General features: G+C 50.1%; 1 protein-coding gene across 11 annotated transcripts in view; it reads left to right on the forward strand.

The window, feature by feature from the left end:
* ANKS1A (ankyrin repeat and sterile alpha motif domain containing 1A) overlaps window positions 1-20,323 on the forward strand; it is a 156,381-nt gene that overhangs the window by 123,749 nt on the left and 12,309 nt on the right. For all 11 annotated transcript variants that reach the window (XM_048826255.2, XM_048826257.2, XM_048826259.2 and 8 more), the window contains 8 exons: window positions 6,602-6,700; window positions 9,191-9,343; window positions 10,452-10,559; window positions 15,583-15,747; window positions 16,404-16,529; window positions 17,060-17,131; window positions 17,614-17,700; window positions 18,930-19,067. In XM_048826255.2, the coding sequence (XP_048682212.2) occupies window positions 6,602-6,700; window positions 9,191-9,343; window positions 10,452-10,559; window positions 15,583-15,747; window positions 16,404-16,529; window positions 17,060-17,131; window positions 17,614-17,700; window positions 18,930-19,067 (948 nt within the window). The remainder of the gene's footprint in view (window positions 1-6,601; window positions 6,701-9,190; window positions 9,344-10,451; window positions 10,560-15,582; window positions 15,748-16,403; window positions 16,530-17,059; window positions 17,132-17,613; window positions 17,701-18,929; window positions 19,068-20,323) is intronic.

Raw genomic sequence — 20,323 nt, forward strand, 5'->3', positions numbered from 1 at the left:
GGTCAGGTGCGTAATCAGTGACTCATTGCTAAGGGTTCACAAATTAGCATCTCCTTAAACAGTATGCTACAGGGCAGGGTCCATCTTCCTTTGTTTAGAAAGTACCTAGCAAGGTGGGAGCACTACCAGAGTCTAAAATATAATGCTTATCCCCCCCGCAGCTGGGGAAAAAAGACCAAAGACACCATTTCAGTTGTCAAGATGATTAAAGGGTCCTCAATGGCTTGTCTTCCCATAGTCAGAACCCCACTGCTGTGTGTATGCACCCCCCACCCACCTTTCTGTGCCAATGTTCTCACCCCAGGAAATGTTTGTATTGCATTGTTGGCTTTGATATGAAGGGGATGCTGCTCAGGTGTTCCAGTGCTCTCACATTGGACTTACCTGTCACTTCCTTTGGAGGAGCTCAAAGCACTTCAGACATTGAGGTTAGGCTGAGCCTTGCCCCCAGTGAATCAGATCCTCATCCCTGTTGTACAGATGAGGAAAGTGAAGCAAGAACAAGGGAAGTGATGTCCTGGCTCTCAGTCCTGTATCTTAGCACCAGGAAAACCCTGTAATAGCAGAGCCTCTCCCCCGTCCGCTCCGTTTGTGCTCTTTGTCAGTCACAGAAGTGATTCTGTAATAAAAGCAAGCTTGGGGGGAGATTTCCATAGACACATCATGGTCCTGTATCAAAGTTCTGCACTAATGCAAGCATGCTTGTTTTCGGGACAGCTGCTAAACAAGCCATCTGTAGTACTGGGAGGAAAATGATTTGTGACTGCTATTCCCTGATAGAGGGATTGGGTTCCCCTGTTCCATTTGGGAAAATGGGGGGAGGTGAGGTGCTGGCCTCTATCCTGCCATAGAATTCAGGTTTTCATGCCTGTTCTATCCTGCCATAGGATTCAGGTTTTCATGCCTGTTCTATCCTGCCATAGGATTCAGGTTTTCATGCATGTTAGGGTCCACGTGCAGCATTGAACTGTCTGTCTCTCGCAGCCCAGAGAAGTTCATGAGGTAAGAAGCGCATGTTACCAGGAATAGTCTGAAGTGTGGGTTTTCCAGAAGTTTTTTATTATAATTGGCATTTCTGAGCCTGCTGCTGGAGGAAACTCGCTCGGTGGGCAATAGGAATAGTAGGAGCCTTGTGGAAGTTATGATTCCCAAATGTGTCCAGTAAGGGTCTAGAACAGTCCCCGAAAGAACTAACTGTATGGGTTGAGCACAGGGTTGGGATCAGGGAGGGGGCTCATACTCCTGGCTCTGATGTGCATTTGCCTTGTGGTCTTTGGCAAGTCACTTGCAAAACTTCTTTCACTGAAAGGGAGTCAGGCCATTGACCTCTGACCGCAGTGCAAGAACCTCTTCTGTAACATGGGTGTGATGCTTACCTACCTGGCAGGAGCATGGTGAATATTGTGAGGTGCTTTGGAGATGGACAGCCCTGGATAAGGTGTCTCATATTGCTGAAAAGTAACGTTAATCCTCAGGTTTTTTTCTGATAAAGAATTTCCCAACCCACTTTAATAGTGATTGTAAATAAGGTTTCTCTATAGCTAGTATAAGAAATGGCATCACATTTTAATAAGATGGTTGTCTCCAACATTAGAAATGCCCCTTGTAAATATACTGTTTCAGTGTTTTTAGGGTAAATAGTGCTTTTTTGCCTTGTGAACTACTGAGTCTGGTTTTGCTTCTGTGCAAGACTTCCTCTGTGCAAAAAACAAAACAAAACCCTGATAGGTTTAGTCATGAAGTTTACTGGATTCCTCTTAAACTGAATTGAGCTGGAGAAGGAGAGATGGCACAGAGAAAGGAAGGGAATGAGGGCAAGGGGTTCAGGAGCGAGTGAGAAGCTTTGTGGGTGACCTGGAAGGAGGTGATGAGGATGCCAGAGGGGGAAAAGCGAAGTCCCAGCTGAGCTTGTTGATTGTGTCTCTGGTGTCCTTGGGTAAATCTCATTCAGGGACGGTTTTAGTTGGGATCAAGTTGTCAGGCTTATGGGACACACTGAAGACAGAAACACAGTAAGGAATGTGGCAGAACGTAAGGAGAATAAGTTTGTAGTGGAGGAAGTGCGGTCACAGGACTTTCTGCAGAGGTGCTTGGAGGGCTTGTATGTAGGGAGTGAGCCTGGGTTGGTGGGATGGACTTTTCAGGGGAGAGTGAAGCAGCAGAAGGATTGTACAGATCAGCACAGGAGAAGGCAGGGCACAAGCTGAGACGGAGACATGAGCACAGATGGATTAGAAACCATGGAAAGGAATTGGGGGAAGGTCAAGCAGGTGAACCTGAAGGCATCAGCTGTGTATCTTGACAGAATGTTCCTGGTTTCCCTGTGGATAACGCATTACCTTGGACAGTTGGGAGACTGAAGAGGAGCAGCTCATTCATTTGGTTTGCAAAGGGTTAAAAGATTTTTTTTTAGCATTTGTGTTTAATAATTTCCTTTAATGGCAGATTTTCTTTTATTAGAGATGGAATCTGGCTGGGTTTAAAGGACACGCCTGTAAGCTGCGGATCACTTACAGGAAAGACCATAATGATTGATTGGCAGCTGTTACTCTCTCTATTTGTTAAGTCCCCTTAATATGCAGATTGACCCTGTGGGATTTTAATGCAACACATAAAAATGAGAGATGGTGAGGAGAAACCAGCTCGGTTCATAAAACATTCGGTTTTGTGCTCATGCTTGGCTTGAGGGCCAGCCCAACTTTCCTAAGCCTGCTCCAGCAAGAGGGGACAAGTCCACTGCCTCTCGGGCTTGGCTCTCGCTTGTGAATCTTCTGCATAAGGCAAGTGTTCACAGCAGAACTATTTGCTACCAGCCCTGTGCTTAGACAGCTGTTGAGAGACAGGAAATGGGGTCTGTCTTTTGAAATGAGCATGATTCAAAATGTAAATAAGGTCTGCGTCTACATTAAAACAAAACAAGTGCAGCCATCACACTTTGTTTCATTCATTCGGGCCCAAATAGCTCTTCCTGCTGCTTGAGTTAATGTCACTTGGAAAAGGTTTGGTGTCCTGTAAACCATGTCCTGGAGAGTGTGTGCGCGCGTGCACATGTGCATGCATGCAGTTTGCAACAGTGGCACTGAATTCTTGACGGCCGAAGTAAAGGGTCTTTCCCCAGTGTTGGGCTAGAGAGGACTGAGTTTGAATCCTGGCTCTGACACCAGCTTGCTGTGTGAACTCAGGCAAGCCAACTGACCTCCTCTGTGCCTCCGTAAGCTTTGAGAAACCCAAAGAGATCTTCAGCCGTGCTCCCGTCCTTTGATGCCATGCAAAGGGCCCTAAAGGCCCCATTTCTGGGTGTGGAGATTCCAGACAGCACCGGGAGGCTGCTCCAGCCCAGCTCAGACAGGTGCAAAGGTGGCTTAAAGATCCCTCAGCTTCCCACTTCCCCCCTCTGAGACACTGCACATAATCTCACCCCCCATGTGAGTGGGAACAGCGTTGGGTGCGTTCTATTTGTAGGCCGTAGCTGTTCACAAAGCTGGGTGTAACTGCTGCCCATGAGAGCAAAACTGGACTGCCCTAAGAGGTCTCTAACCCTGCTAATACTTAGCCTTGTTTCCCTCTCAATTCCCCTAGCTGGTGCAAATTATATGGCTCCCCAGCCTACTATTCTCATAGAACTTTTATTGTATCCCACCCCGTTGCTGCTTTTGTGTCCCAGTGGAGACTGTAGGAGTTTAAATTCACGAAGGGCCTTTCTTTCCTTTTGACAGGCTTGTGTGTGTTTTACAAGACAGCTGTTTGTGACACAGAAGCCAGCATGTCTGTAGCCTTTTGAAGGGTTTCCAGTAATGCTTCTTATTGTGTTCTCCGTTACCAAACAATCAAACCAAAGTGCTCCACTGAGCCCGTGTTGCTGAGTCAGTTTGCAAAGGGTAGCTAGCTTTGAAAAGGAAAAGCTTGCATACACTGACAGCTCACTACTCCTTCGCGCGCCTGCTGTACCGTTGCTGGTTTTCTGAGGTGAAATCCCACAAAGGCAGGCATGAGATTGGGAGCAGCAGCTGGTACCATAGAGCTGAATTCCTCAATGCCTTTAAAAAGTAACCTTTTGAAAAGCATGGAAAGATTGGCCCTGGTAAGCTAGAGGCTCTTTGGACCAAGCTCTTTCCACTGTTTTAAACAGCGCTCACACACGAGTGCTCTGATACTGTGGCTATCAGCTTCAGACTCTCTTCTGCAGAGACCTGCTGTGCCTGCATTTCCTTAAGCTTTTCTGCTTTCTCTCTGCTGTAGATGGAGCGGGGAGGGTGTTCATCTGCCCTTCTGACTCCTGTACTGCAAATGCTGAACCGGGGAGCCCTGTTTTCCAGTCATTCGCTGACTTAATCTGCCACCATTGTTTTTAATTAAATAATTCTCTGCAGCCTGACTTGAGGGCAGTGCTCCTAAATACATTGTATGTGCATGCTCTTCAAAGCGTTACCTCTGTTCCTTTAAGCTGATCTCCCTATTGAAAGGAATAGCTCCTCTTTTAAGGGTAAGGCCTGCTTCACTTTGTGCTGGGCAAAGCCAAGGCTGGGGGCGCTCCTGCAGTGGTCAGTACTCTCCGCTGTCATGAGCGGGTATGTGGGGAGGGGGCTGGTAGTCTTCGTCATGCAGGACCAATAACTGCTGCCATGTCCTGTGTGAGGAAAACACTCTGGCCAGTGCCATGAGCTAGCCACCAGTCACTCGGCTCCCAGGTATTCATGCGTGGCAGCTGCTTAAAAGGTGTTTGGTGAATTTAGTTTTTAAAGGGATCATCCCAAAGATGAGTCAGCTCTGCCCTGGAGAAGTCTGCCTGTGCGTGTGCACTCACCGATACCCTACGGGCCCCAAAATATGCTGTAGACTAATGGGGGGGAGAGGGTTTTTGATACCCCCTCCCAGAGCGTACACTTGTAGGGTATTGCCGTACGCTACGGATGCGTTGAAGGGCTGAGTGCCATCAGCGCCTGTAACCTGTAATACGCCCCTGCGCTGAGCGACTCGCTACATTTACGTTTTGTGTTTAATTTTTTTAAATGGTGGTGCTATGCCACGTATGCTTCCACTGTGAAAATAGTTCCCCCTAAAGGATGAGAGAAGGAAGAGGCTCTAAATTATTTTTTAATTCTACTGCTTTGACTAGACTTTTCAGTCCCCCTTTCCCTTAATGTTCCCTGCACTGTGTGGACCCCTCTTGTCATGGGACACTGCATGGAATACTTTGTGACACTGCAGCCAAGATTTCTTTTATAAAAATGAACTCCACAATAGCCAAGACCTCGCAGTTCACCTTTAATCTGTGGCCAGCTCAGGAATGGGGAGGACATGTCTGCAGCTGAAGTTGGACTCTCTCCAGGTATATGTTGGTGTACAGCACCTAGCGTAATGGGGAACTGACTTTGATTGGGGCATTTAGGCACTATTGCAATACGGGTCAGTGGTGTTAACTGGATATGGACAGTCAAGTAGCTGTTATGGTATGGCTATTTCACTGATGGGGGCTACGCATCTGGTCTTACATCTGCATGGTGCAGATCTAACTGGATACTGACAGGCGTGTAGTCTCTGATCAGTGAAGGAAGCGCAGACTGCATGTGTTCTCATTCCCGCTTCACACCGAGATAATGAGCTTTGTAAAGCAGCAGCTAATGATGAAAGCCTCTGCACTGGAGAGGGGTGGGTTGCCTCTGTCTCCATGGAGACAGATGATAGATTACAGAGATACTGACCTTCCCTGGATCTCCAGCTCTCACTAAAATAAATTCAATTTATTCTCTCTGGCTCTCAAGGGAGCCTAGGCAGAGATGAGCATCATGCAGCGGTTCTGTTTATATGCAAAAGGGATTGTTTGTGCAGTGGGGAGATTTGAATGGCTAAACCATGATCAAAGGAATGGTTGATTAAAGCATCTACATAGGAAAGAGGAAGGTCCCTTATATCAGTGTCCCAAAATTTATTGGCTGCAAAGAGATACCATGGAACAGACTGAGTGAGAGAAAGGAGGGAGTAGCTACATTCATTCCTTAATTGCTTCAGCAAGCACACTGCACACTCCAGAATTAACCCATCAGTACACCTGGTGACTTGTTTCACTTCTGCCTAGGCTGTCTGCTTACGGCAGGTGGTGGGCGCCATGGTAGGTATGTGAAGCTGAGAAACCCACTGGAGGGGAAGCTGTCTGTGGAATTCTCCGTTCCTCGTGGGGGCATCCTGGGAGGGCACTAGAGAGCTACACCAAGGCTTTTGAGTGCCAGCTGCTACAGAATCTCACGGGTATTAGCCAGGGAGAGAGACCTTATGTAAATCCAATTGAAACCTGCAGATGTTGTCAGGTGGCTCCATGGGGTGAAGGGGTGAGAGATGAAGTGTGCTTAGTTAGTGCATTTTATTGTTCTGCCCCCCTGGTGGAGTCATTCCTGTGAAGCTTCATGCATATTCCCCTGGTCCAGAGCAAGAACAGGGGTTTTCTGCAGAGCGGCCTCCCTTTTTTCACCTGGGAGCAGAGTAGGAAGGGTGTGTGTATGGCGTGGAGGAAGGCGGCTATAACACACACAGTTCCTACTCCAGCAACTGATCCTGCTGCTGCTGCACTCTGCTCCCATGTCCGTCTCTCGTTCTGTTTCCACAGGGCAGTAACATAATGGAAGATCAGGACCTTCGGGAGATCGGGATTAGCGACCCGCAGCACCGCAGGAAACTTCTCCAGGCCGCACGTCCCCTTCCGAAGGTGACAATTGTATTAGTTGCTGCAGCACGGGTGGGGAGCGGGCTGGTGGAGCCAGGAACTCTCAAACTGCATGGCTGTGGTGTGGAGGGCCACAGTGCAGAAAATAAAGCATGTAACCTCAGCTGTCCATCTGTAGATACAGTCCTTGGCTATTTGGAAAGCTGCTCTCTGGGAAGTGCCATTGAGAAGAGGGCTTATGACTGCATCAATAGAGCATCCCACCCCAGAGAGGAGAATGGCTAGAGGGGGCCAGGACTTGGGTTTTAAGCTTGTGGAGAAGCAGGGGCTGCTTTTTCTGCTGAGCTGACTGGGCATGAATTGGTGCGTCTGGACTGCAAGGAGCCCCCAGAAGGATGTGGCTTACAGGGCTGAGTGCTGGCTCCAGGACACCAGGCTCCTGAGAACTGCAGCAGAGAATCCTGCGGGCTAGGCAGGCACGTCAGGGGGCACCACGCTTCACTGGGGGTACCTTTGCTTCTCTCGCTGGTCGCTGAGAGCTGCTCTCTGTGTTCATACGGTGCAAGAACAACACGGCTTGTGGAGAGCTTGCATTAAAGACTCAAGCATAGTCCCCTAATGCTAGGGATGTACCAGGCATCGCCCCAGCAGGAAGTACTAGTCTGGTCACTGATATTCCAGAGATGGCTTTCTGAGCGTCCTGGTTTTGGGGTGCTGCCACTTGCAGCCGGAGCCCCAACCAGCAAATGTAGACAGGAGCATGATCAACTTCGCTCAGCTTTCGGCTCTTCCAAAGGTTTCTCCAGCAGCGTTGAAGTCTAATTGCTTGGGGATTTGTTATGGTCAGTGAAACCTAAGAAGGGTAACAGCTGCCCTCAGTTTTCCTGCCACCCTTCTCTCGCACACTCAGCAAGTGCCCGATATAACCTCATGTCAACACTTCCAGTTAGAGCCAGCAGTCCTGTGACCCAGCTTGAATTAGCACTAATACGCTAACATAGCGCAAGTGCTGAAACAAGGCAGTCTTCCTCTTGCACCTGATTTCTCAGGCCTCTGCCAGGGGCTGTGTTGCGAAATTGGATGCTACCTTATCTGTGCCAGCGGCGTGTAAGGAGGCTATTTCAGGCACTTGGAACAGAGTGTCATCTAGGCTGCGAGCCGCAGGGTGCCTCCCGCTAGTGCATAAATGAAATAAATGGCATGTGTTCAGTGGAGCGACCCTCCAGCTCCATTTGTCAGAAGAAAATATGCCCGAGAGTTGAAGGGAGAACTTAGCAGTCTTCTCTGACATGCTTTCTGGGGCACGGTCACAAAGGGGAGACGGACTTGGTCAGCTGCGAGATGGGTGTGATGTGAACCACCGTTGTAAATAGATGAGGACGTTCCCGCCTCTTCCACCAGCCAGTTCCCGTCTCCAGTTACTTTGGAGCAGGGTTTGGAATTGGCGCTGAAGCTGCTGGATCGTCACACTAGTCCCTTGTCATTGCTGTGAAGTGACTTCAGGAGTGGGCTCAGAGGGGGTTTGTCTAGTTGCTAGTGGAGAGTTGTCACATCATCAAACCACCAGCACTTTTGGCACTTCCTACTGCCTTTATGATGCTTTCAATAGCGATGCTGAGGGCTGAACGGGCCGTGGAGATGACACTCAGTTCTGCTGTGCACGTCCCAGTCAGGACTAACGTTTTTCAATGGGGAAGCCAGGAGAGGGCCTGCCCTTCGGCTGTCTATCACCTGATAATCGAGGGACTCCATCCTCCAGGGCTATTTAATACAGCCACTTCTCTGAGCATTAAATTGACCAACAAAAGATTTTTCTCCAAGCCTCTGGTATTGGGAACAGTCCCCTGGGTCTCCTTTTTCTGGCAGTCTTTTCCAAGTGTGCACATGTGCTGGATTGTGCCGCCCCCCTCCCTCTCCCCCGCGGCTGGACCCAGCTGCCCAATTACTTCTGAAGTGCACAGACCTTAAGGTCATCTTTGGCAGGAAAAATCAGCTTCTCAGGCTGGAGCCAGGGGTGGGACAGGAAAGCTGTGCTCTCGCGACTGTCCTGCTCCGCCCAAAGTACACAGCCAAATATGTAACTGACTGGCATTGGCGTTCGCTACATTCTAAAGACACTTACAACTTGAATATTGAACGTATTCCCCCTGGGCCGCTGTGCGGTTTTGTGCTTTAAAGGGTAAATGCAGAAGGGAGGGAATGCTATCCAGTGAGCACAGCTCGGGACTCGGAGTTGGGATTCCTGGATTCTTTCCCAATTTTCTCACTGTGCATCCTTGGGCATGTCTGTGAACCTTGGTGCCTTGCTTGTCCGCCTGTTAATGGGAGTAACGCTTACCTGGCCCCAGGGTTGAGATCTACTCGGGTCTTACAAAATGCTTAGAGATCTTCATGTGGAAGTCACTGTACAAATCCCCCGTTATAATTCTTTAATTACATGGTGTTTAATTGCAGCCATTGTGGGTTTTGGAATCTGAGCTGTTTGGGATCCCCAGAGGCTTTTTAACCCTTTCTTCTCTTGCCCATTTTTAGGTGAAATCTCTGGGTTGCGATGGGAACAGCCAGCCTTCGGTTCCTGCTTGGCTTGACTCTTTGGGGCTGCAGGACTACATTCAGTCCTTCCTGTCGAGTGGCTACAGCTCTATTGATACTGTGAAAAATCTCTGGGAGCTTGAAATAGTAAATGTAGGTACTGGCTTTCCATTGCCTTTGCTATTAACCCTGCACAGGTTCCCTCCAGACGGGTACGACTTGCAGAGAGGTTTCTTCGACTCAGTGCAACAATGGTGCAGCACTCTTCGCCTACGAAGGTGCAAGGAGAATCAGTGCCAGTGTAGGACGATTCCGTGCCCCAGCACCTTCATTCCAAATCCCGATGGTGTGGCCCTCGGCACCAGAACTGTTGCTGTTTGAAGGGAACGAAACATGCCAACTCGGAGGCAGCAGGGTCACTCTTGTGAGCATGGTGTGCTGTCTCGTTGTGGAATAAACCGACCAATGGTTCCCACCAACTGGTGAGCTTGGGATTTAGAACAGCCCGGTTCCACCGGGAGGTGAAGTTGGCGTCGGTGAAAGGGAAGATATGAGTATGTCTTAACTCAGGGAGAGCCTGTGAATACGTAGAACCGTTCTTTGGTGTGACTGAGAGGGTACCCAAACAGTCCTTTGTGTTTGTCTAATTAAAACGTAACCTGTCCGCTCAGTGATTGTTCTTTAGGGTTTGCACCCTGCAAAAGTAAACAATGGTTATTTGTATGTGGTTGGGGTACTAGGCAGCATGATCTAGTGGCTTAAGTTTGGGGTTGAAAATCAACAGCTCTGCTCTGATCTCAACCGTGATGATAACTTGTGTGTAACTTCGGCTGCGTCAGTTATCCCATGTGTGCCTTGGTTTCCCCAGCTGTTACCTGGGGTTAATGCTGACCGATCTCACAAGGTGGTGCAGGGGGGCTGATGGATTAGGTCCTCTTTACGCAGCAGCTTTCCAATGAGGAGCTGTGTCTATGCGCTGAATTAGGGGGAGGAGTATATTTCATGCTGTACAAAATTTGTCTGCTTTGGGATGAAACTGACAACAAATGACACGAAGCTGTACAGCAGAGATGCTGAACAGTATCAGCAAACACAGTGACGAGGGGAGGCCTGGCAGTGGGGCAATTCCCAGTCTCAGTCAAAACCTGGCAGCTATTAGTTTGACTAGAAGAAGATACAAAACTGCACGACATGCTCAGGGGGATACCGAAATCGTTGCCCACCCTCCTTGAATTGAGCTAACTTTCCCCTTTGCCTGCAGGTGCTGAAGGTGAATCTGCTTGGCCATCGGAAGCGAATTATTGCCTCCTTGGCAGACAGACCGTATGAGGAGCCACCCCAGAAACCACCACGGTTCTCGCAGCTGAGGGTGAGTCATTGTTTGTGTTGCTGGCTGCCTGATTGATATGTCTGCATGGAGCACAATCTGTGGCTGCCAGGATGTTTTCTTCTGCGCCGGCTCGCCTTGGCTTGCCTCCCTTCTCCTCTCATCCCCCTCTTCCTTTTTAAGAAACTAAAATCAAGTCTGCCTCAGGAATCATCTCCTTTTTGATGAACAATAAACACCTCTGGGGATCTGAGACCAGGGGAATGTGTTCGCTGAGAGCTCAGGTGCTACAAAAGATTTCCAGATGGGAATCCGGGCACAGATGGAAAAGCGAGAATATACTTGTCCTTTCTCTCAGAGCCTCGTTCTCTCTTGAAAGCACTAGAAATTCTCCTAGGAGAGTCAGTTAAAAGGTGCCACAAAAATAACCTTCCTTTGTGTCAATATTTTATAAGTTAACTTGTCTGAAATATTTACTGTGGGTAGTAAATTTCCAGAGTGGTTTCAGAGACGTGCATCAATTTTTTAAAAAGTAGTTTTCGAACTTAGGCACTTTAACCTTCATTATAAAAAGCAAAATGCCTTGATGGGAACTTTGACCCACTGGAGATGCTCAGACAAGGGCTGGATGTTCCTTCTAGCTCTCAAATGTCAATTGAATTGCCCTTCTGAATTATTTTCCACTGGCTACTTTGGGGCAAAAATTCGACCTTGCGGTTGGGTGGTTGAGACAGCAGCACCTCTGGCTTTGTGTAAAGGGAGAGAGAGCATTTAAGATAAGCACTACTCCTCCAAGTGGGTGCATATTTGTTGTTTTGTTACTTGGAATGATACAGATCCAAACACTCCCACTCTGAACACACTGAGAACTTCAGATCTGGATCGTAGCCAGGCAGCTTAGCCCCACTGTGTCTGTTATCAGTCAAAGCACTGAGCCATGGCTCTAATTCCCGTTACTCTTTTGGCTGACTGTGTTTTCAGAAATATAAAAGCCTAGTGTGAAAAAACAACCTTCCTGGTACAGAACTGATCCCAAAGCTAGAGCACGGGGAGAGCATGTGGGAGCTGCAACTTGCATTCAGCTGCATGTGTTGATCTGAGATTCACGAACCACTCTCTTCCAACTCAGGCCCCACACACAGAAATGTTGCTATTGGTTTAGAGCACCCATTCCAGCTGATTTAGTGGTGATGTCAGGGTTTATGAGTTGGTCACTTCAGCTGCTCTTCCATTTGTGCGGTGAAGAACTGACCCTTAGGAGAAGTACGTGATTCCTATTCCCTTTTTCTCTGCCATGGAAAACAAACTACTGAAAATAATGTATACTTAATACCGGTCCTGCTCATGCCAAGTGCTGAGTGCCCTCCGCTCCTACTGCAGTCACTGGAAGCTGAAAATGCAAGGCAACTCTCAGGATCAGGCCCATAGTTTAAGAAGAAGGTTTAGGAGAAATCTGAAGAGCTGACTTGTTGGGCCAGTTGCCTTTCTCCATTCACTGAACCCCTGTGTCCAAGCAGAGTGCATAGCGCTGGGGCATGATCCTGCTGCTGAAGTAAGTGGGAGTTGAAGGCACTCAGCACCTAGCCAGTCAGGTCCCTTAATCGTTGGGTTTCCTGTGTATGTCAGGGAAAGTCCCAACAGGTGCAGTCTCTCGGCTCCGATGCCTACCTAGTAAGTTAAACTGTGACAAGGAGCATGTGGTGAGGGAAACGGCCCTTTATGGCCCCATCTGAGGATCACTTTTGTAGTCGGTCGATTGGTATATGCTGATTTCCTGCCACAGTATACTCTTAATGAAGCTACTTGTGTATGAGAACTGTCATAAACACCTGAATGATCTGCATCGCTCAACTGAGTTCGCGCCATTATGGCTTTCAGGCAGGATCCACATGTAGTTTTTACCATTGGGAACCCGATACCTGCCTCCTTGGTTTGTTTTGGGTTTCTCGGGGCTATAGGCCTGACTTTCAAAGGTGCTGGACGCTTGCATCTCCCAGCGACTTCTGGATGTTCAAGGAGTTACATGTGGTGGGCACTCTTGACAGTCAGGCTGTCTGCCCACTGGGCTAGCTTTGGGAGGGTATCTGTGCAGGTTCCTTTCCCATGGTAGAATTGCGACGCCCCCTGGAAGCACGTAACTGTTGTGGCCCAGCAGTGTCAGAGTAGCCTACACGTGAAATGAGTTTAGCGATTCTCAGCTTCTCACATACAGCTAGTTAAGGGATTAACAACTGGGGCGTGCACAACATCTTCAGTGTTGCAAATCAGAGATTCCCGCAGCACCCAGTGGGAATGACTGACAGATTGCCCTACCTTCAAAGCAAACCTTTTGCCATCCCTTCTGCCATCTTTCATGTTGAGCAGTAGGAATCACTCTTAAAGCCGCTAGCATTGAGTCTCCACCATTGCTCTGTACCTCACGTCAGTTGGAGTCCTTCCTTTTGCCCTGAGTTTCAAGTACTGCAGAAAAATTGACAGCTTCTGATTAGGTTCAGGGCCTCAGCCCATTGGGCTGCAGAGCTGACTTGATCAATCTGGATTTACTGGGAACACAAGTTCTACATCCTGGAATACTTCACACGCTATGCTGTTCATGCAGGTTCCAAGCCTGAGACTGGCTGTAAGCAGGATTGTAGCCATTTGCATCGGGTTGAACTTCATTGCTTTTTAAGGTCTGAGAAATAAGTACAAGCTTGGAAGAGCTGATGGAGTTCAAACAGGAGCCCTGGTTAAGGCAAAGTTCGCAGCCAGTGCATTTTTAATCAGAAGCACCAGTACATCCGCAGCGTCAGCTCTGTCACTGGGACGCACTTCCCCTCCGTCCCACTTCCATGCAGTGTTTGTAGCAGTTAGTTCGAACAGCACTTCCAGATGAATGGCCCGTGCAGAGGTTGCTGCTCTGGGCTGCATTGCCTCTCTAAATGGCCTGACAAGTGCAGCAGAAGCCTGAGGGGGGCTTGTAGAAGTAGTGCCCCTCATATATGTGTGGCTGAGGAGGGCTGAGAGGAGCTAGAGCCCCCTTGTCCAAGGGGCACAGTCAGGAAAGTGCAGCAGTTCTGGCTTCTGACTGGGCTTTGGTGCCAGGTGTGTGCTTTCTAGACACACACGAGTTTTGGCCTTGGGGGTAGAGGGCTTGGCATGTTGGGTAGACTCGCAGTTTGTGCCTTCCCAAGGTGTCCATGGCAATACATGGCTGTGGGCACAAGCCCAGGACCTCACCGCTTTCTTGGAACACTTCTTCTAAACACCAAACAGGGAGGACTCCTGTGTCCTGGATCCTTTCTGCTCTGGGTCACTGGTTCTATTCCAGCCCAGGTTGGTGCCCTCTGATGGCTGTTAGGTCTGGGTGGAATTTGCTTGGGTCTCAGTCCAGTTCCTTGTGGAAAGCATCCATAGCGCAAAACCCTCCATCACATTTGGCAGTAGAGGGCCAGTGTTCTTAGGTCAAGAACTGAACATGAGGTTGAGTTCCCTCTCCTCGGACCCCTTCCCTCCCCCAGAGCTGGTTCCTTCAGCCTGGGGATGTAATGCCTGGCAGGGAGGAGGGGTGTAGCTCTGTCTTGTAATTTCAACCTGTACTTGGTTGGATACAGAGAGGACTCTGGTCCCCATGGCGCTGAATCCTGTACCTTCCACTAGCGTTGAATCACAGGCTTTGTAGATAGCAGATGCCCAGATGGAAAGCAGCCAGCTGAGAATCCAAGATTCTCTGAAACATTCTCTTGAGATGGACAGGACTGAAGGAATAGAAAGATGCACCTTGGCAGAGTGTCAGCTGATTGAAATGCCGGGTAGGGAGGAGGTAGAAGAGAATGGGGCCATTTGTGACATTTCCTGATGCTACAGCTGTCGAGTTCCTAAAGCCTGATTCTGGCATTGCAGAACGGAAGGATGTCAATGGAAAATTAAGCAAGGATGTTGAATGGAACTAATGGGTGTTGCAGCTGTGAGCTCCCAAAAGCACCAGCTTGAGTTCCCTGCATTGTCTTCTGGACCCTGGATCGGCACGTACCAGGGTGACTCTCTCTTCCTTGCAATTATAGCCAGCCGTTGTAAGGCATTCGGATTGATCTCTTTCCACTATGCTTTCTAGGGCCTCAGTCTTTTTAGTGCTTTGACCCGAGGCTGATCCTGGCCAAAAGTCAGTCCACGGATGTCTAACCTCTAGTGAGAATAAACACGCAGTAAAGGTGGCAAAGTGCAGCAATGGGGGCCATGTTAGAACTTGAGATAGTCCTGGGGTAATTGTGGGGTGGCTGAGGAGAGAACCTGTCTGGAGATCTGATGCCTTTCGCAGAAGACAGCAAAGGAAATTGTTTTAGGGGAGAGTAGATCGGGCCAGAAGTCACAGGTTCCATTAACTCTAGGGTCTTGCACGCCCTTTGTGCAGGCATTGTCAAGGTAGGGTTTGCAGTGCCAGACTTCTCCCCTGGAAAGAAGGGGCTACCTTCATCCAAGCTGAATATCCTTTGTGGCTTTGGTCTGGAATTTGACTGGTTTGCACTTGCCTTTGAGCAAGCCACCCCTAGTCTCTGCACAGCACCCTGGACAGCTGCCAGAAGTTGGCCACCTTTTAGGCCATCCTTGACTTTAAATCAATAGTCTTAGCGGTGGCTGGGGAAGCGCCCTGCATACATAGGTGGGTTAATGAATTGTCTAGGGGTTTGGTATCAAAATCAATTAACTGCCCATTCCCACAGTATATGTCTGGTGTACCCCTAAAATGGCTGGACTCTGGCTTATAGCACCTGTGAGATTTCCCATGTTCCTTAGGGCAGGGCCAGGTCAGACCAATGCAGGTGACTTCTACAGGGAAGACCCTGTGTTTGCTGCCTCCGTTGTACTGCTTTTCCTCTTCCGAACCACAGGTAGCTTTAGAAGGGGGTTAGTCAAACCAGCAGCACTCCCAGCTCTGGCCTCCATGCTCTTCATTGGCAAAGTTGGTCCCAGGAGGAGAAGTGCTATTTAAAAACACAAAGCGACTGCTGTCACAAGCAGGCAGGGATTGTGGAATGTGCCTACTCTGGCCAGTTGTCTTTAGGTCTGTGTCTGTCTCTTCCTCCAGTGCCAGGATCTGATGTCCCAGACTTCCTCACTGCTGAGCCAGACTGACTCCTACACAGGGAGGTCTGCGGAGCTCTTGCTGCCTTTGGGGGATACTGGGAAGAGGCGACATGACAGTGGCCATGATGCTGCTTCTCACCCCAGAGCTGACAGATACAAAGCACAGGTCAGAGCGAGCTTGTTTCTTGTGGGTTCCTCTGCACAGGAGCCTGTGTACCTCCCCGGCGGTGTGGCTGGGAGACACAACTGTGTGCCCCAAACGGGGTTAGTGAAGCACTCTTAAGACTGCTAGATGAAGGGTGTTCAGAGTGCGAAGGGGACGCAGCTGGGTTCTATTCCTGGCTCTGAACTGACCTGCTCTGTGGCATTGAGCAAATCACTTCCCCTCTCTCAGCGTCATCTCCCATCTGTAAAGTGGGGACATGACCACTCCGTGCACGTAGGGCTTGCTTTTCCTGGGGTGCATTTTTCCTTGTGCTCTGGTGTCTGGGGGACCATGGGAGCTATTATGAAACAGCAGATGGCTGCGGGGGATGAGAACAGTGAGGCGCACGCTGGCTGTCCTACACCTTCTGAAGAATTCCCCTAGTTGGTTGGTTGGTTGCTCTTGCTGGGCACTGAAAATCGAGCCTGAGCAGAGCAGGGAATGGCCACTGGGCCCTTCCACCTTCGTAAGCCACCATATCACTGTGCCTGTTTGAAGCACGTTGGTGTTGGTTAGACACTCTCCCCCGGGGCTTCCTGTCTCGCTTGCTGCGTGCGTCAGAACTAGATGTCTGGCTGGGTCCGCTGAGGCTTTTACGCTTGTGCTTGTCCCCTCAGGAGGAGCATCGTGAGTCCAGACTGACTCTCAGGCCCCCGAGTCTCGCTGCGCCGTATGCGCCTGTTCAGAATTGGCAGCACCAGCCTGAGAAGCTCATCTTCGAGTCCTGCGGGTACGAGGCCAACGTAAGTGGATTTCAGGGAAGCCTCTGGAGTTTGTGCTCAGTTCTCACCATGCAGGAGGGTTACGCTCACCCTCACTGGAGTTCTGCAGCCCCCTTTTCACCATGGCACTTGTAGTGAGGATCCTTTCTGCCAACCCGGTGGAGTGTGCACGCTCCTCCTGGGGGAGCCCTGGCTCAGTCACTGGTTTCCATCCCTGGGCTTAGCTAGGACTGCTGTGCAGAGCCCTGTGGTTAGTGCCTTGGAGGGAGCGGGCGCTAGCCATTAGTCTATAGCCGTGACTGGCTCTGGGAGGAGTCCAGACAAGTCGGCTGAGCTGGGAGGATGGGGACTACAACCAGAATACTGCTGGAGGGTGTAAAGAAGGGGAGTGAGACCTGCATGTGACCCTTCCACCTTCGAGGGGGTGGGGAAACGGATTTTTCAGCAGAGTTTGCTGTACGTTGCTTTGGGGGCAGGAGCGGCTTTTGAGGCTTCCAAGCTCAATGAAGCCAGTTAACTGCAGCATCCTTTCCTCTCCTTGTTTCCAATAGTATCTGGGCTCCATGTTAATCAAAGACCTGCGAGGGACGGAGTCGACGCAGGATGCCTGTGCAAAGATGAGGGTAGGTGGGTGGCGGCCTGGAGAAGCATGGATGGTGTTGAGTGTGAAGCTTGTGGTGACTGAGGTTGCACATGGAGTCTCCCTCTGTGCAGGGCTGAAGTGGCTGCTCAGGAGGAAGGCCGGCCCAGTGCATGGAAATGGTGCTGTTAGCACGGCTGGTGAAAGCCTTGGGGTGAAATGTTTGTTCCTCTCAGGCTGCATGTCACCAAATTGTCCCTCCCCCCCTTCATATTTCAAACACTGAGAAAGAGGGGCCTTTGCTGCACATGGTGCACGGGGTACAGTGGTACCAAACTGGGCCCTTCTTCCGGTCTGGAGCACCATGCAAAAACTCACGCCGAGAGCTCCACACTCTCCTGTGACTGTCACTCTGCTGGCTACTCAGATCCCTCCCAGTAATACCCAAATGAGACCTGTGGAGTCCCACTGAAGGAGGAAGTGTTTAATTTGTACCTGTTCATCTGTGTGTTCTTATTTCTGCAGAAATCCACAGAGCATATGAAGAAGATCCCAACCATAATATTATCCATCACTTACAAAGGGGTGAAGTTCATAGATGCTTCTAACAAGGTACGCTTAGAATTCCCTCAGCTTAGCGGTCAGATGGGACAGCACACGCACCTTTCTCCTCACTCACCTGCTGTATGTGAGCTGTCCTATCCGCTGACTAGACAGCCACAAACAAGAGTACGCTCTGGCTAGCCCCGTGGAGCCAGCCTGGCCACAGGCAAATCAGCCTCCTGCATCAGTAGTCAGCAGCTCTGTTCTGCGTGTGGAATCCTTATTGCCAGTGGGGAAGGGGGAGGCAGAGAGAACCCAGCTGGATTTCCTGTTCCCCGGCACCACATGTCAGAGGCAGTGTTATCTGGTGATTGGAGGAGGGGATGGAGTCACACTGGGTTCTAGTCTCAGGCCTATCCCTGACGTGCTCCATTGACCTTGGACCAATATTTAATCTCTCTGCCTGGGTTTCCTTCTCTGTAAACTAAGATTAAGTCCAGCCTATCACATGGGGATGTTTTGAGGCACTAACTGTCCGTGCTGGACTCTGAAACACTCTGCTGTAGAAGAACACAGCATTACTGGTGCGGGAGGATCTAACCGTTTTCGCTAGCGCTCCCTGCTGGCTGACCACTTGTACGGCTGCACGGCCTGGGAATACTGCTTCCCCCTCTGAGTGGTGCTGTTACATATCTCATTAGACTAAGAATTGGTTTCTAGGACACAGGCATTGCAATATGCCATATCCCTTTTTTCTGTGCCTTCTGGGGCTAGCTGTGAGCTACTCCCTGAGAAACCAAACTACCTTGCTAATTCCTCCCTTTGACTCTGACAAGATGTGGGACAAGGACTGGGGCAGCTAGGGCCTCTCTCACTGCCAGCGTCTCCCATCTGTCTGTTTGCCCTTCGTCTGCAATATGCTGCTCCGTTTGTCAAATATCTTCAAATCACTGTAGTAGTAACACATGGTGAAAACTCTGAGTTGATTTAAGAATGTCCCTGGGCGATGTGGTCCTGCTGTGGTGGGAAGCATCAACTGTTCCTGTGTCAACCTGTCTGTTAGAATGGAGAGAAGTAGAATAACCTTCCTACAAGCGCTAAGATCACTTGGAAAGGACAGTCAGGACCTCCCCTCAATTGTACCTGAATTCCCTTATCACGGCCTCTTATGTGCATTCAGCTAGGTGTTTTGCTGAGCTTGAACAGGGTGGCTGTTATTTCCTAGGAGGAGAGAGTGTGGGACAATCCAGCTGTCTGTATATCCCACAAAATTGGCTGCCTGTGTTTAACTCTGGTAGAATGTCATCGCCGAGCACGAAATCCGGAACATTTCCTGCGCGGCCCAGGACCCCGAGGATCTCTGCACGTTCGCCTATATCACCAAGGACCTGCAGACCAGCCACCACTACTGCCATGTCTTCAGCACCGTCGATGTGGTGAGTGGCACGTCTGCACGAAAGGGCTGTCGCCCTGCCTTGTGTCCCAAAGTGCTGCACAAGCCTTCCATACGCGGCAGACGCCTCTGGGAGTGGAGGGCACTGACCAGCTCGCTGCACAACAGGGGCAAGGGGGAATTTCCCCAAGAAACGAGGGCAAAGCCCTGCCATGGAACTGGGTTTGTCTCTCACGAGGAGGAAGGGCCAAATGGACACTGCTGGGATTTGAACCTGTGAATCCAAGGAGTGCTGTTCCAAACATGCCTAGAGCACTGAGCTGTCCCCGCCAGCTCTTGCCATATCCTTGTGCACTGGTAGATAATCCATGTATGATGCGTGTTCTGCTGCCAGAGATGACAGTGGAGGGTGTCATACTAAAGCTCTTCACAGAGAAATTGGAGAAGGAAAAAAAAACTCATCTCCTAGCCCATCCTTTGGGGCAAGATTGTTCCCTCCAGTGATTCTTCAGGGACTCAGGCCTTGTCTACACCAGGGTTCTCAAACTCGAATCACCACATGAGGACTAGTACATTGGCCCGAGGGCTGCATCACTGACCCCGGTCCCACCCCCTTCCTTCCATGAGGCTCTGCCCCACCTCTTCCCTGCCCCCATTTCAACCTCTTCCCCAAATCCTCGCCTCTGCCCCACCTCTTCCCCACTTCCTCCCCCGAGCGCATGGCTCCCCACTCCTCCCCTCTCCCTTCTGGAAAACGCTAAGCACTGCCAAATAGCTGTTTGGCGGCCAGAAGCGCCTCTAGGTAGGCAGAGGAGTGGGGATGCAGTGCGCTGGGGGAAGCGGGGAGAGGGGAGCCTGGCGGGCCACAGGAAATAACTCCGGGGGTGCGGGGAGCTTGGCAGGCCACGTGTTTGAGACCCCTGGTCTACACACACGTATTGCTTTAACTATACTAGTATAGCCCCTCGCGCGGCTGCAGCTACATGGGTATAAGGGTGCCTAATGCTGGTATTGCTTATTCCCTCTCCTGTACGGATATCAGCTGTCTCATATAAGAGTCTTTATGCCAGTGTAACTGCATCCTCGCTCGGGGGATTGTACCATAACTCTTTCAATAGAAAAGTCACCCCCTCTCGCCCCCCACCATAGGTGTAGTGACACAAACCTGTGTGTAGGCCATGCCTGGGTCTGTCCAGTTTAAATGACCCGGACAACTATTTTTTTTGCCACATACCTTGGAAGGCTTCCCCAGAGTCTGACAGTGGCCTTAAATGTGCTCTTTCCACCACTTCTCTACTG

Source organism: Caretta caretta, chromosome 21 (assembly GCF_965140235.1).
Source record: "Caretta caretta isolate rCarCar2 chromosome 21, rCarCar1.hap1, whole genome shotgun sequence".
Taxonomy (NCBI): Eukaryota; Metazoa; Chordata; order Testudines; family Cheloniidae; genus Caretta; species Caretta caretta.